This window comes from Bos grunniens, chromosome 8, assembly GCF_055505025.1.
Source record: "Bos grunniens cultivar Pamir isolate PY7600 chromosome 8, Bosgru_T2T1.0, whole genome shotgun sequence".
NCBI classification, from domain to species: Eukaryota; Metazoa; Chordata; class Mammalia; order Artiodactyla; family Bovidae; genus Bos; species Bos grunniens.
Genome location: NC_141172.1, coordinates 5557998 through 5572551, shown reverse-complemented (window position 1 = coordinate 5572551; position 14554 = coordinate 5557998). Strand labels below are relative to the sequence as shown.

Sequence of the window (14554 nt, the reverse complement as noted above, 5' to 3'; positions counted from 1 at the left end):
TTTCTGGGAGACCCCGTTTGCTTTTTCCTGAAGATGTTCGTGTATTTCTTAACTTCACAGGTGCCTGAGGCAGTAGAGAATAGTGAGTGCAAACAACAGACTGACTAAGAAGCTTGAAAGAAAAGCAGTGGAATGACAACTATCCCTAGGGGTTTTGAAAAGCCCCACATATTCCTGGGCATCTAGAAGTCCACACATACGTCTGTGGTCATGAGATCCAGGATAGTGGGCTGAACTGCATCTTTCCAAAATTTACATATTGAAGTTCTAACTCCCAGTGTCTCAGTTATCCTTGTTGATAATTAAGGTGTAATGAGGTCATATTGGTAGACTCCAAAGTAATGTGACTGGTGTCCTTCTGGGAAGAAATTAGGACACAGACACACAGAGAGGAAGGACTCTGTGAAGATACAGAGAGAAGATGGCCACCTAGAAGCAAGGGAGGGAGGCTCTCAAAGGAAACTAAGCTGCCAACACCTTGATCTTGGATTCCTAGCTCCCAGAACTGGGAGAAAATTAAGTTCTGTTGTTTAAACCATCAGCCGGTGGTACTTTGTTAAGAGAGCCCTGCTGCTGCTGCTGCTAAGTCGCTTCAGTCATGTCTGACTCTGTGCAACCCCAAAGACAGCAGCCCACGAGACTCCCCCATCCCTAGGATTCTCCAGGCAAGAACACTGGAGTGGGTTGCCATTTCCTTCTCCAATGCAGGAAAGTGAAAAGTGAAAGTGAAGTCGGATACCAAGAAGATGCTCAGCTCCCTCCAGTGTCTTTGGATCTTTTGTGCAAACAGGAAGTAAGGCTACAGCAGATTCATCAACTGCATGACTCAATGTTGAAGAATGGCCCCATGAGCTTAGGGCCCCCAGAAAATACTGGGAAATTTACTGGCCCTAGGAGTTAAAAAAAATCACTGTCTAATTATTAGTTGGTCTCTAAGACAACTAAACAGATATTCCCATCAGTTCAGTTCAGTTCACTTGCTCAGTCGTGTCCGACTCTTTGCGACTCCATGAATCGCAGCATGCCAGGCCTCCCTGTCCATCACCAACTCCCAAGTTCACTCAAACTCACATCCATCGAGTCGGTGATGCCATCCAGCCATCTCATCCTCTCTTGTCCCCTTCTCCTCCTGCCCCCAATCCCTCCCAGCATCAGAGTCTTTTCCAATGAGTCAACTCTTCGCATGAGGTGACCAAAGTACAGGAGTTTCAGTTTTAGCATCATTCCTTCCAAAGAAGGACTGATCTCCTTCAGAATGGACTGGTTGGATCTCCTTGCAGTCCAAGGGACTCTCAAGAGTCTTCTCCAACACCACAGTTCAAATTGAACACCACAGTTCAACACCACAGTTCAATTCTTCAGCGCTCAGCTTTCTTCACAGTCCAAATCTCACATCCATACATGACTACTGGAAAAACCATAGCCTTGACTAGATGGACCTTTGTTGGCAAAATAATGTCTCTGCTTTTGAATATGATATCTAGGTTGGTCATAACTTTCCTTCCAAGGAGTAAGTGCCTTTTAATTTCATGGCTGCAATCACCATCTGCAGTGATTTTGGAGCCCCCCAAAATAAACTCTGACACTGTTTCCCCATCTATTTCCCATGAAGTGATGGGACCAGATGCCATGATCTTTGTTTTGTAAATGTTGAGCTTTGAGCCCACTTTTTCACTCTCCTCTTTCACTTTCATCAAGAGGCTTTTTAATTCCTCTTCACTTTCTGCCATAAGGGTGGTGTCATCTGCATATCTGAGGTTATTGATATTTCTCCCGGCAATCTTGATTCCAGCTTGTGTTTCATCCAGCCCAGCGTTTCTCATGATGTACTCTGCATATAAGTTAAATAAACAGGGTGACAATATACAGCCTTGATGTACTCCTTTTCCTGTTTGGAACCAGTCTGTTGTTCCATGTCCAGTTATAACTGTTTTTTCCTGACCTGCATATAGGTTTCTCAAGAGGCAGGTCAGGTGGTCTGGTATTCCCATTTCTTCAGAATTTTCCACAGTTTGTGGTGATCCACACAGTCAAAGGCTTTGGCATAGTCAAGAAAGCAGAAATAGATGTTTTGCTGGAACTCTTTTGCTTTTTCCATGATCCAGCAGATGTTGGCAACTTGATCTCTGGTTCCTCTGCCTTTTCTGAAACCAGCTTGAACATCTGGAAGTTCACACTTCATGTATTGCTGAAGCCTGGCTTGGAGAATTTTGAACATTACTTTACTAGTGTGTGAGATGAGTGCAATTGTGCGGTAGTTTGAGCATTCTTTGGCATTGGAATGAAAACTTACCTTTTCCAGTCTTGTGGCCACTGCTGAGTTTTCCAAAGTTGCTGGCATATTGCGTGCAGCACTTCCACAGTATCATCTTTCAGGATTTGAAATAGCTCTCATAGTCATTTATTATACAGAATGTAGATTTTACCAAATTAGTTCAGAAAAATCAATTAATACCCAAAGACATAAAATCAGCTATTTTAAATACTTTCAAAGAACTAAACGACACCATGCCCAAAGAACTGGAAAGAAAGTGATGACAATAGTATCTCACCAAATACAAAATACCAACAGAGAGATGGAAATTACAGAAAGACACAGATGTAAAAGAACAGACTTTTGGACTCTGGGAGGAGGAGAGTGTGGGATGATTTGAGAGAATAACATTGAAACATATACGTTGCCATATGTAAAACAGATGACCAGTGCAAGTTTGCTGCATGAAGCAGGGCACCTGAAGTCAGTGCTCTGGGATAGCCTGGAGGGGTGGGGTCGGGAGGAGGGAGGTGGAAGGGAGGTTCAGGATGTGGGGAGCACGTGTGTACCTATGGTCGATTCATTATGATGTGTGGCAGAAACCATCACACTATTATAATTATCCTCCAATTTAAGCAAATAATAAAGAAAACAAATTGCAGGAAGAACAGAAGAGTAATTCTTCAGTTGAAAAGTAGCGTAAAAAAATTCACCAGAAGGCTTCTATTAGATTCCTATGACTGTTGTAACAAGTCAAATTGGGTAGCGGAAAACAACAGAAATTTATTTTCTCACAGTTCTGGAGTCCAAATGTCTGAAATGAGTTCACTGGGCTCCAGACAAGATGTGAGTAGGACCGCCTTCCCTCAGAGGCACTAGGGGAGAATCTGTTCCTTCCTCTTCCAGTCTCTGTTGATCACTGGAATTCCTTGGCTATGGGCACATCTCTAATCTCTGCCTCTGTGGCCACACCACCTTTCCTCTTCTGCTCACAATCAAACGTACCACTGCATCTCTCTTCTAAGGCTCCATGTCACTGCATACAGAGCTGACCCAGATAACCTATGACAACCTTCTCCATAAATGCAAAATGTGAGTGCTTGCCAGTTCAGGGTGTTACTTTTTAAAAGTTGATGGGCAGAGTATCGAGATCCAGGTAAGCTGTTTTATTTGTTGGTAAAAAATGTAGATTTTTATTTTCTTACAACCAAAAGGAAGAATTTTGCAAAGGAAACCCAGGGAGTAGTTTAGAAGCAGCAGTATGTAGCCAGGAGAGCCCCCAAAATGCCCTTTTCTGGCCACTGCTCTTGGGCTATGGAAAATGAGCAAATGCTGAAGGACAGGCAAAAGTTTCTTAAAGCCGGATGGTAGGGGAAAGTTCTAGAGTTATTGAGAAGAGAGTAAGTTTTTTATTTTTCTTTTCATGATGATTATTGTGACTTTAGAATAAACTTTCCAGAGATCACCATGGCAAGGGGTTCAACTGACCAGTAATGATCAGAGATAAAGGATTACAAAATAATATGGAGGCAACAGAATAGGGAGAGAAGAAGTTTCTGTTTAGAGAGAATGGAGAAGGAAATGGCAGCCCATTCCAGCATTCTTGCCTGGAGAATCCCAGGGATGGCGGAGCCTGGTGGGCTGCCGTCTATGTGGTCACACAGAGTCGGACATGACTGAAGCGACTTAGCAGCAGTAGCAGCAGAGAGAAAGCAAGAGAGACAGAATGAGAGTTATTGGGAAGATAAGTGACTTAGACTGTCCAGAACTAGATACATCCTCTAGAACAGGACAAGAGTTAATAGGTGCTATTAGCTGTGATACTATACTTTCATAAACATTATTCTCACACTATCATTGATATTAGATTTTACAATTGTGCTTATTAATTACTGAATATAAACAATGAGGGAGACCCAGGTTCGATCCCTGGGGCAGGAAGATCCCCTGGAGAAGGAAATGGCAACCCACTCCAGTACTCCCCACTCCAGTACTCTTGCCTGGAAACTCCCATGGATGGAGGAGCCTGGTAGGCTGCAGTCCATGGGGTCGCTAAGGGTTGGACACGACTGAGCGACTTCACTTTTACTTTTCACTTTCATGCATTGGAGAAGGAAATGGCAACCCACTCCAGTGTTCTTGCCTGGAGAATCCCAAGGACAGGGGAGCCTGGTGGGCTGCTGTCTCTGGGGTCACACAGAGTCGGACAGGACTGAAGTGACTTAGCAGCAGCAGCAGCCAGTACTCTTGCCTGGAGAATCCCATGGACGGAGGATCCTGGTAGACTACAGTTCATGGGGTCGCCAAGAGTCCGACACAACAGAGCGACTTCATTTTCACTTTCACTTTTCATATGAGTGTAGTAGGTAATTTAATGGTTATGGCTTTAAGCCCATTTTCACTACTTGTTGGAAATTCTGACAGGAGGAATTTAATAACTTGATACTTCTGGGAGTGACCACAAAGGTTCAGAGTTTGATAATGCTCTGAGTGACAGAGCTGGGAGGATGCGATGACTGACAATATCTAGGAAGTAACATCAGGTCAAACATATATGTGTGTGTGTGTGTATATATATATATATCTCAAACACATGTGTCCTCAGAAAGTCTGCTTCACTTTCTTGAGCAAAGCTCTGAGATAAAAAGATGCATTTGGCACTAGCAAGCAGGCTGAGACCTTCTAGGGACTAGCCTAGGTAAATGAGGAGCTGGATGGGGGTGCAGTCACTTGTGGGCTTCTAAGGAACATGTTTGAATGAAAAAAATGCAATAACCCTCCACCTTTCCCGGACACAGCTTCTCATTGGATAATAGCCAAGTACACAGACCACATTTATGGTAATTTCTCAGTCTCCATGCACACATTTTAGATCTGAACAAACTGTGCTGTAGAATAGAGACACAAAGTGAAAGCAGAATAAATTTAACTGAATATGTTACTAATATAGGAAGCACTCATTCTGGTTGATGAAAAGAACATTATTGTTTAATATTCAGGGCAGAAGTTTTGTTGCTGTTAAGAAAAATTCTTAAACCTAAAAGGTGGTGTGTTTTTCCTCTATAAAAGCTATAGGAGCTGTATTTCACAGCTGAACATTCACATTTTCTTATGCTTGAATCACACAAGGTAATTTAGCTAAACATTGCAATCAGAAATAAAGTTTGGGTAAATACAAATTTTGAAAGCCTAATAATTTGGAGTAGCTTTGTTTCCAGACTTAACACAAATATTGTCACTGCTAAATACATGTGAAAACTTGTGAATTCTGACTGTAAGTCTATAAATACCTGTCATGATAATATTCACTCTACAGTATATGGACCTTTTTTGGGGTTTGATTTCAAAGGTACTTTTTGCTTAGCATGTTAATTTTACATTTTAAGGTAACAACTGTTTGGAAGACTTTTTGGTAAAAATCTATTTTTTTTTTCTCGTTTGCAGTTTGGTTGCAACAAAGGAGACAGACAGTGCAAGGTCTCGAAGCGCCCCAATGCCGCCTTCGGACTTTCTAGACAAGTTAATGGGGAGGACGTCGGGGTACGATGCGAGAATCAGACCCAATTTTAAAGGTAATTGTTCTGCTTACTACAATATGTATGATTAAGCAGGATAAATTTCCAAACTGATTCCCCCCAAACTCTAATACTTATTTCCAATAATCCTCCAAGCACCATGTTGGTCAAAGAAGAAATATATTGTCGTGTTAATAGCTATCATAATTTGTCTTCTTTGGATCGTACGACATTACGTTGGTTTTAAGTGTACAGTGTCATGATTTGATTTTTTATATATTATGAAGTGATGGTCACAGTGACGTTAGTTAAAAAACCCTTAGAGAGTTTGTGGGGGAATGAACACATGTATTGAATATATGTATGGCTAAGTCCCTTCGCTGTTCACGTGAAACTGCCACAACATTGTTAATCAACTATACCCCCATACAAAATAATTTTTTTTAAAGGAGAAAGGTGACAAAGAACACTCTTAGAAAATGCCTAGATAGATGATTAAGCAATAGGAAATGTTTTTAAAATATAAAATTCTTGGGAAAAACTTGTGTGTTTGACCTCTCAGTAATTTATACATTTTGTAAGAGGAAAACAAAAAACATCTTGGTAGAGACATTCTCAGACAATTTGCAAAAATTAAATAAGAATATTCTATCTAATTAACAATCAAAAACTCTAGGGAGAACATAGGCAAAACACTCTCTGACATAAACAAAATTGTGATACTTATTTGTATGATTTTATGTAATTTCTCTAAAATATAGTACATTTAAAAAAATTTGGTTTACTTGAGATTAAATATTTTAAATGTTATTAAAATGCATTACACAAAAGTAGAAATAAATAATTCTCTTAAATTACTTTAAATTGGTCCTGAGCACAGATAGAATGGTCTCTTCCATTGAAAATTATCTTAGTAAGTAATTAAATATAAATGTTAGCTATTTATAAAAATAAATATTTAAAGACATTAAAACACTTAGACATCTAACTTACTAAGATTATTCTTTTTCTTCTTTCCATGGGTTAATCAACTATTCTCTTTCCCTCCAGGATAGTCATAATTCATCTTAAACCTTTCTGAGAATCAGGTTTCTCCAAGAAAGACTCTGTGCCTTTACCATAATTAAAGTATGAAATCTGTTATGTCTTAGACTTATTAAACATAATGATTTTGAACTATTATAAAGAATACATTTAATAACTATAATTGGGTTTAGAAATAATCTGGGAGTCTGCTAAAAAAGAATTGGCAAATAAAGCTCCATATCTCACTGAATTAGTTATCATTGAAAAGAAATCAGAGTTTTGTACAAATCATTATTTCAAAAATTTGGTCTTAAGCAGAAGAAATGATGTGTATATAAGCAGTTATTTCCATTTTGAAAAACAAAAATAATAGGTAGATGCTAGTACTTCTTTCCTGGAATTTGAAATGTTTCCTTTAGAACTTCCTATTTAGGGAAAAGCAGGAATGGAAGAGGCACAGTTTATCAGGCAGAAGCCACACAAACTACAGAAAGGTGGTGCTCCGGGTTGCTAGGCAGGTGCTACTTTATATGTTTATCTGTTTGTTATTTTATGACAGCAGTAAATATCATGTACCTGAACTTGGTAAAAGCTAAATTGTCCAAAAATATTAGTGATGAATAGCTTCAACAGTCCTTAGGCACAATTCTACTTCTTAAGGCAAACACTCCAAAAGGAAAATTGGTAATTTGCAGTGTGCATCTGTTTAATCTCTGATGGCCTCTTACAAAGAAGGTGTTATGACCTTTCTTTGCACTAACTAGGCTGCTAATTGGATGCCTCTGTTCTTGCATTCCATCTCTTCTGTTTTACTTTTTTTTGGCCAGTGATTTTTCTTCCTGCAGGAGCAATATTTATTCATCTTGTTCACTCTCTTTCAGTTGTTAGTTTTCTTGCATGTAATAGAAATGCTCTGTAGTTTAGGAGGGACCAAGTCCATTTGCCTGAGTGCTCTGTGTGTGTGGAAGGAGGTGGTTTTGTGCTATTTCCCTCTCGGAGAAAGGACATGTTGACAGACATGGTTCTGCCCTGGGCACGGCTTTGTTTCAGGTGAGGGCTGAGTTGCTAGGCTTTGGTCTGGGGTTCTCCAAATGCCAGAATAGAGATGACTTTAGTTTTGAGGTACTGTCTGGAACTCTTTTTTTCCTAATAATTTTTTTTTTTTTTTGGTAAAGAGAAGTTGAATAAATTCTGGGAATCTAATGCATAACCTTGAGGTTATAGTTAACAATACTGTATTATATACTTACAAAATTTTTTTTCCTGAAGTACATTTTAATTTATTAAAAATTTTTTTTGAAGTATAGTTGCTTTACAATGGTGTGTTAGTTTCTACTGTATAGCAAAGTAAATCAGCTGTCCGTATAAGAATATCCCCTCTTCCTTGGATTTCCTTCCCTTGTAGTATACCACAGAGCACTGAGTAGAGTTCCCTGTACTATACATTAGGTTCTCATTAATTATCTATTTTATGCATAGTATCAGTGGTGCATATATGTCAGTCCCAATCTCCCAGTTTATCTCACCTCCACAATCCCCCATGGTGTCTGTATGTTTTCTGTTTTGCAAATAAGTTCATCTATGACGTTAAGTGAAGTGAAAGTTGCTTAGTCGTGTCTGATTCTTTGAGACCCCATGAACTATACAGTCCATGGAATTCTCCAGGCCAGCATACTAAAGTGGGTAGCCTTTCCCTTCTCCAGGGGATTGTTCCAACCCAGAAATCGAATCCAGATCTCCCACATTGCAGGCAGATTCTTTACCAACTGAGCCACAAGGGAAGCCCAAGTTCATCTATACTATTTGCTAATAGAGTAGATCTTAAATGTTCTTACCACAAAATGAAATAGTAAGTATGTGACATGATGGAGGTATTGCTGCTGCTGCTGCTGCTGCTAAGTCGCTTCAGTCGTGTCCGACTCTGTGCGACCCCACAGACGGCAGCCCACCAGGCTCCCCCGTCCCTGGGATTCTCTAGGCAAGAACACTGGAGTGGGTTGCCATTTCCTTCTCCAGTGCATGAAAGTGAAAAGTGAAAGTGAAGTCCCTCAGTCGTGTCCGACTCTGTGCGACCCCATAGATGGCAGCACACTAGGCTCCTCTGTCCCAGGGATTCTCCAGGCAAGAATACTGCAAATGCTACTTTAGCTAGCTACTTTAGCAAGAATACTTTAGCTAATGCTAAAGTCATAATTGTATTGCAGTATATAAGTGTACCAAATCCACACGTTATATTAATACATTTTAAGCTTATACAATGTTGTATGCCAGTTTTATCTCAATAAAGCTGGAAAAAGAAAACACTTAAAAAGTTAGCATTGCTTACAGACTCATTATTTCCAATCACCTTCATAAATTATGTCTGCAAAAAGAAGAAAAAAAAATATGTGCATCCTTCAAACCCATGGAAACCCCAGGCCAGCCCTGCTCTAGGGGACAATGGATGGGGGCAGGGAGCTTTTGGGGACAGGTACTCTGTCCATGGCCTCTGCTACTCTATCTAATGCCCCACCTCCTTTCCTGTTGATGGTGACTTTGAATTTTGTGCCTCTTAGCACGTTAGCTTCCTTCTCCATGTTGTTCTAATCATCACTTATTTAGGCTTTTCTCTGTTTCATATATCAACTGTTTTCTTCTGCCTTCTATACTTTATATCATTAAGCCAATGCTGACTTTCCTGTCATTCTCTTTGGTGTGATAGGTCTAGTCTCATTTTTATTTACTAATATCATTTTTATGTCCTCGGAAAGGAGGACAACCATGCTCAATCTTCCATCTTGAAATAGAAGCTTCCAGGAGTCATTTGAAACTAGAAGCCAGTTTAACAGATAAAAAGCAATCAAATAGCAAATAAAAGGACGTCCACAGGCAATAAAATATGATTTCACCAGACTATTTTGCTAGCTTTTTCTAGATTTTATTTCTTTTCTTTGACTCTGTTGTTTAGGCCCTCAGTTGGTCTTTATAACCTTAAATCTAATTTGGATCCAGGCAGAAAGGACTGCGAGCAGCCACCTGTTTGTGTATTCCTCCTGTACATTTACCGCATTTGTGCTGTTTTTTTTATTGTTTCCGGTGGCTGTTCCCTTTATCTAGGAATAACATTGTTTGCCTTCACTATGTCTTTGTGTTTTCTTTTCCTCTGTGATATTCCTCTGTATTAATCCTTTTATCCCATTTCATAAATCCAATTTTCATATACTCTATTCTACTATAACACATTCTATCCCCAGAATGGTATATGTACCCAATACTCATCTCTGCCCATTTTTTTTCAGGGAAAGTGTTAGAATCTCTTTATCCATTTTAATTATTCCTATCCATCCAGACACTACTTTTCTTGAATAAAAATTCACAGTTTTTCTTTTGAAAAAGCTGTATTTTCTATTTGCATTTTTATATCATGCAAGGTCATTTTAACAAGAAATCTCTCTAATAATAAATCTTTCTAAAATTGTAGACAAACACCTGAAAGATTCACAGATTTAAATTCTGCACCATATGTTTTTAGATTTTGTTTGATTATTCTTTAATATATTCTCTCTGTAGTGGTTATTTCCCTTTTTTATTTTAAAACAATCTCAGACTAACAGAAGATTTGCAAGTATAGCTAGCACAGACTATTTTTCCCCCAAATCGCTTGAAAGTAAGTTGTTGACCTGATGCCCCAATGGTTGGGTGTATCATACAGATAAGAATATTCTTTTAGATAGCCACAGTCTGATCACTGAAACAAGCAAATTAACATGGATATATTGTGCTCAGTCATGTCTGACTCTTTGAGACCCCTTGGACTGTAGCCCGCCAGGCTTCTCTGTCCATGGGATTTCCCAGGTAAGGATACTGGAGTGGGTTGCCATTTCCTTCTCTAGGGGATATATTGCTACCATCTAATTTAGAGCCCTCATTCAGATTTTATCAATTATCTAAATAATGGCTTCATAGCAAAAGAATCCAGTTTAGAATCATGTCTTATGTTTCATGGGTCATTTCTCATTGTCTCCTTTAGGCAGAACAGACCCTCCTTCCTCTGTCATGATCTTGGCATTTAAAAAATATTATTCCTTTATTTAACAGAATGTTTCTCAATTTGCAATAGCCCAGTGTTTCCTCATGATTCAGTTTAGATAATGCATCTTGATAGGAATATCACAGAAATGATGCTATGTTCTAATTGCACCTTATTAGATTGTGGACCTTGTAAATTTTTACCATGACTGATGATGTTTGTTTTGATTAACTGGCTAAGCGGATTCCTGATAGAATGTGTCCCTATATACACACATATACACATAAATATTCATACACACATATTAATTTACACCTATGTATTTATATCTCTATCTATTGAAAACCATGCATTCTCCCTGATAGCTATACTACCATACATTTATTCTGGTTTCTGAATTTCCGTGTTTTAACTCCTTCATTTGACAGCAAGGCTCCCATTATTCTCTTTCTTTATTTTAATGCACTGGATCTTGGTTGTGGCGTGTGGGCTCTTAGTCACAGTATGTGAGACCTAGTTCCCTGACCAGGGATTAAACCTGGGCCCCTACATTGGGAACGTGGAGTGTTAGCCACCGGACCACCTGGGAAGCCTTGGCTCCCATTATCTTTAATATAATTACATGTGTGATCAATACATAATGAATCTCCTTTGTTGCCGCTCCCTCTCCTGCCCGAGAGTCCTGTTCAGACGGTCACTCCCCTTGCCAGGATGCCCCCATGTGGACATGCTCTTACCCTTCTCTGGTTCTAATATCCCACACCTGGCTGCCTCACTCAGGCTTCAACACCCGATGCTGTGAAATCCTTCTCACCCTGCTCTAGTTGACCACACTCCCCGCAGCCATCCCAGCTTGAAGCCAGTTGTGTACTGCCCAAGTGGATGGCTTTCGGCTACGTTTTTCAGGAATGAAAGGTAAGGGGAAGAATAAACTGGATCCTATTTTTAGGCCGTCCTTTTCAAACCTTTTTTCTAGTATCTGAAACATAATTGAAAATATGGATTTAAAGTCATCAAATATGCTTTTGTCAATCAAAATAAAATATCTTTCCTCATGACATGACTACTATATATACATATATATATATATAAAATAAAAACAAATCTAAACATAAAAACAAAATCTAAACAGATTTTTTAAAAGTTTAATCTTTTGATTGCATTCTTGTATCTTTAATAAGGGTGAGGCTTTAATGAAACATTATATTAAAAATTTTTAGAGTCCTTTTCATGAACACTTGATTTTTTTTTTTTGTCTATTTGTTTGCTCTGTATCTGCCTGGTGAACAGTTTTTCCCCAACATGAATCACAATAGGGTAACTGGCAAGCGTTTGCTTTGTACTTTGCCATGTTGCCTTGGTCCACCTCTGAGCTTAAAAGCCACATTCTATTTAAGAAACATCTAAGAGAAAACATGCTGCTGAAAACATCTGCAGCTACTGTCATTTGCTTTTCAGGCCAGTGATGGCTAATGCAGTGAACAGTTTTAAAGCACAACTTGCCATATAGATCCTATAGCAGTTATTTGTTCTGTTGCTAAACATACAGGTGTATCAGATGGGTGCAATAGCTTTTGCTTTGGCACAGAAGTAACAAATTGACTAACAACTGCTAAACAGGTGCTCTCTATAATGGCAATAGAAGTTCTACAGTCTTCTCTGAGCATCATTTTCTATACAACTTTTTAATGCTGTATATATAATCAGTTCAGTTCAGTTCAGTTTCTCAGTTGCGTCCAACTCTTATGTGACCCCATGGACTGGGGCACACCAGCCTTCCCTGTCCATCACCAACTCCCGGAGCTTGCTCAAACTCATATCCATTGAGTCAGTGATGCCATAAACCATCTCATCCTCTGTTGTTCCCTTCTCCTCCTGCCTTCAGTCTTTCCCAGCATCAGGGTCTTTTCCAATGAGTCAGTTCATAGCATCACGTGGCCAAAGTATTGGAGTTTCAGCTTCAGCATCAGTCCTTCCAATATATATTTATAGTGAAGGTAAAAAGACTTCTCCATGACCTACCCTGATCTGACATGGACCAGAAGCTTAACATGTAGAATATTCTACTTTATAAATATTATGGTAGTGTATCTATCTTGTTCCTGGTAACCTATCTCCACTGTCACTGTCCTTGGTCAGCGCCATTCTATTTCCCATCTGAACAGTTACAATAAATCCCTGTTTTTTTCTGTCTCTAAGCTTTTGCTATCCATTCAACCATTCACCATGTTGTATTGGTTTACTTCACTCTAATGATAAAGAATCTTGTAATGACTCCTTCATGTTCATGAAGTCAATTACAAAATACTGTGATTTTACTTTGCAGAAATTCTATGATCTAGCCCGAGACTATCTTTAGAAACAATAGACATTTTTTTTTACATTGCTTCATATCTTAATATATTTTTAAACTTAAAAAATTAATTCTATTATGGATATGTATTTCAGGTATATGCATATATACATATTGTGTGGATATATATATGTATATCTTTCAAGTGAGTGCTCTATTTTTGAAATTAAGATTTGGTGCCTGAATCCCTTCACCTTTCTTTCTGCTGAAGAAGAAAACACATAACAAATAAGCAGTAAAATAGAAACCAGGTCTGCTCTTTTGTATGTACTAATAACCAGGTGAGGAACACGTCTGATAACTGATGGATTGGACAATAAAGCTTAGACATGAAAGCACTGGGATTTACTTTAATACACATCAAACTGAGATCTTGAAGCCAGGTTGTTAGGAAGATATTATTGCATCTGGTGGGAGGCATGTTGGAGAAGCAAGACCTGGAGGCTTGTTCATTCGATGTGAGGCATCATTCTCCCAACTGTTAGGCCAGTCCTCAGTAGCCACTTCTACAAGTGACCATGGCTCTTCTGTGGAAACGTGCTATTTTAGAGAGAAAACAAATGCACCCCAGGAGCCCATCTCCCAGCACAGTGCTTAATACTGTTCCTTTCGGAGTTTTTTTGGAGTCATTAGGTGGTACCGAACAGCGCCTGGTCCCAAGGAATGCATCAGAACCGACTTTATTAACTTCAGGTTACTGAAGCCTACACTGATTTTTTAACTTTAATCCAGTTTTTCACCAATTTTACCTACAATTCTATGCATAATAATTAATTTAGAGGATGAGACCAAATAAATAAATAAAGCCCCTGTTCCTTGCTAGTTAAAATAAGAAAATCATCTTCCCACTGTTTTATTTATTCCAATTTCAGCCAAAGAGATTGCAGTCAGATTGAGCTGACAGTTCTGTAGCAGCAGTTACATTTGGGGCCATGTTTCCCCAATATGGATGTACCTGAAGCTGCATTTTATTGGAAGGTGTATTAACCGAACACTAAAACATTTGTATTTTCCCTCTTCCAATGGATTTGAGTCAATAAAGCACAACAGAATTTATCTTAAGCAAAAGGGGATCCCCTAGATTCACATTGCTGTCACTAGCAAAGAACAATATCAGAGTTTTAGAGTTCTCAAGAGAAAAAGAGAATAGCTTAGCTTCCTTGGTGGCTCAGAGGGTGAAGAATCTGCCTTCAATGCAGCAAAGGGAGGTTTGATCCCTGGGTCAGAAAGATCCCCTGGAGAAGGAAATGGCAACCCAGTCCAGTATTCTTGCTTGGAGAATCCCATAGGCAGAGGAGCCTGGAAGGCTACAATCCATGGGATTGCAAAGAGTCAGACACGACTGAACAACTAACACTTAGAAAGTATCAAAGATTGGTTTTTAGCTTTTCAAGATT

At 39.1% G+C, this 14554-nt stretch overlaps 1 protein-coding gene across 1 annotated transcript in view; it reads left to right on the top strand.

Moving 5' to 3' along the window:
- The window catches only part of GLRA3 (glycine receptor alpha 3), a 197739-nt gene that overhangs the window by 37002 nt on the left and 146183 nt on the right, over positions 1-14554 (top strand). Inside the window, exon 2 of the mRNA XM_086414718.1 lies at positions 5699-5826. Within this exon, the coding sequence (XP_086270844.1) occupies positions 5699-5826 (128 nt within the window). The remainder of the gene's footprint in view (positions 1-5698; positions 5827-14554) is intronic.